This window comes from Trichinella spiralis, assembly GCF_000181795.1.
Source record: "Trichinella spiralis strain ISS 195 chromosome Unknown Scfld3187, whole genome shotgun sequence".
NCBI classification, from domain to species: Eukaryota; Metazoa; Nematoda; class Enoplea; order Trichinellida; family Trichinellidae; genus Trichinella; species Trichinella spiralis.
Window position 1 is genome coordinate 1 of NW_003530126.1, and position 1,994 is coordinate 1,994.

Genomic DNA, 1,994 nt, shown 5'->3' on the forward strand with positions numbered 1-1,994 from the left:
TATATATATATCTTTATATATATTTATATATATATGTATATATATATCTATATTTATATATATATATATATATTAACGTTCATGAGAAAGTGAAGTAATTTTTCCATGCAGGGTAGAAAGCGAAAAGATGAAGAGTTTGTCAATGATGACAGTGATCTCGGCGATTGGGAACCTGGCCGTCAGTCGTTGCCAAAAAAGAGGAAACCCAAAGCGTTGCCAAAAGAACGACGCGGTAGACAGAATGAAAAACGTCGTTTACGGTATGTTAATTTTTTCTTGAATAGGAATATCTGTTTTTTGTGAATTTCTCTTTTTACGTTCAACAACAATACAGAACTGCTACTACTGACAGTGAAGCTGAAGCTTCTACGGCAAATGTTTCTAAGCCTAAAAATCGTCGTGAGGCATTGTCCGATTTGAATGCCAAGCAGAAAGCAAAAAGTAATAATATTAATAATAAGTTGTCAAACTTTTTATTAATTTTTTGTTTTTAGTTAAAAGTCGTGAAATCTTGTCATCCACTTCGTCTTCCGGCGATAGTGCAAAGTATGCTTTTTCTTTTTTTTTATTACTTTTTTGCGTTATTTATTTTTTAATAAGCATAAACAACAATATGTTTACGTTCGATGTTGAACGGTTCCAATTTTAATTTCTTGTTTTTTTTTAATTTTAATTTCATTTCATATTTGTTATTGATGCACACGTTCATTATACAGGGATGCCATGGAAAGACCAAGCACTTATTTGGGGACTCCGGAACAGTCGGATGTCAGTCAATCTAATATTGTTGTTAAAAAGGAAGATTTTGAAGCTCAAGGTGATGATGTTGACGTTGATGATGTGATTAGGGAAGTTTTTGATGAACCAGAAACGGCGGAGATAAAAACAGAAATCAAACCACCTTCTCGAAAACGTTATGCTTTTGTAAGTATAATAAAATTGTATTTTTTTTTGTTCACGCTAGGCGGATATGAATGTTCAGTTTTTACTTTGCTGATGAAACAAATACTGCAAGAAAAAACAACATAATAATGTTCTTCATAATTCAGGAAAGTGAAGAAAGCGATTCTGGCTCAGAAATACGTCGCATCCCAAGGGATCGATTTATACTTGAGAGCGACGATTCTGACGACGAAGACCCACAAGAAGAATAGTTTGACTGCCTTCGTTGTTCGTCCATTTTATTATTTAAAAAGTTTTTATTAATTATGATTTTCAGTAGTGTGGCGTATTTCAGAAAATGAAATTATTCTGTGGTTTTTCAATTGAATATAAAAAGTAAAATTTACGTCATCATGATCATACTCTTTTTTTCTTCAGTATCTCAATTAGCAGTGAATTGGTTAATAATAATAATGTTGGAGCATTAAACGTAAAACTGACCTTCATTTTGGAGAAAATCGATTAAACTTGCCAATTCTTTTTTCTTTATTACTGTAATTTTTCAACAGCAAATCAACAACAAAAAGAGATTGATATTCAAGATTTCAGTTCAAGATTCTAGTTTGATCAGACGACATCTAATATTCACAGTAATGCGGGTTCCAGGCAAACCCATCAATGGAAATTTGTCGAAAAAAGAAGCAGTATGGAAAAGACATAAATTCATTACTTGAAAATGTTAAGCTACCAAAGAATAGCTGAAATCAGAAAAGCTTTTAACCGAAAATGCAATCAATTTAAATAAGGAATAAAAAAAGGAATACATGTTACTGTCGTAATTATTATAAAAGTTAAAAATATATTTCTTCAACGAGACTGAAAATTTCGAAAAAAATTAAAAATATGACTCATTAAGACTTGATCGCCTTAACCACTCAATTTATTGCATGCTAACATGTTGAAAGTAAAAAATAACCAAATTTTCTAAAAAATGTAAATGACAAATCGTTGAAAAATGGACTTCACTGTTAACTTATAAATTAACTATATTTCATTTTGACAAAAAACATTTACCCGTTTACAAGTTTGACGTGTAACACCACATAAATGCT

General features: G+C 30.8%; 1 protein-coding gene across 1 annotated transcript; it reads left to right on the plus strand.

The window, feature by feature from the left end:
- Positions 1-105: 105 nt before the first annotated feature.
- Tsp_13131 (TPR repeat-containing protein) lies at positions 106-1,154 on the plus strand. The gene is made up of 5 exons (XM_003368052.1): positions 106-260; positions 335-441; positions 495-546; positions 717-924; positions 1,050-1,154. Exons 1-5 carry the CDS (start codon positions 106-108, stop codon positions 1,152-1,154), a joined length of 627 nt encoding a protein of 208 aa, XP_003368100.1.
- Positions 1,155-1,994: the final 840 nt, after the last annotated feature.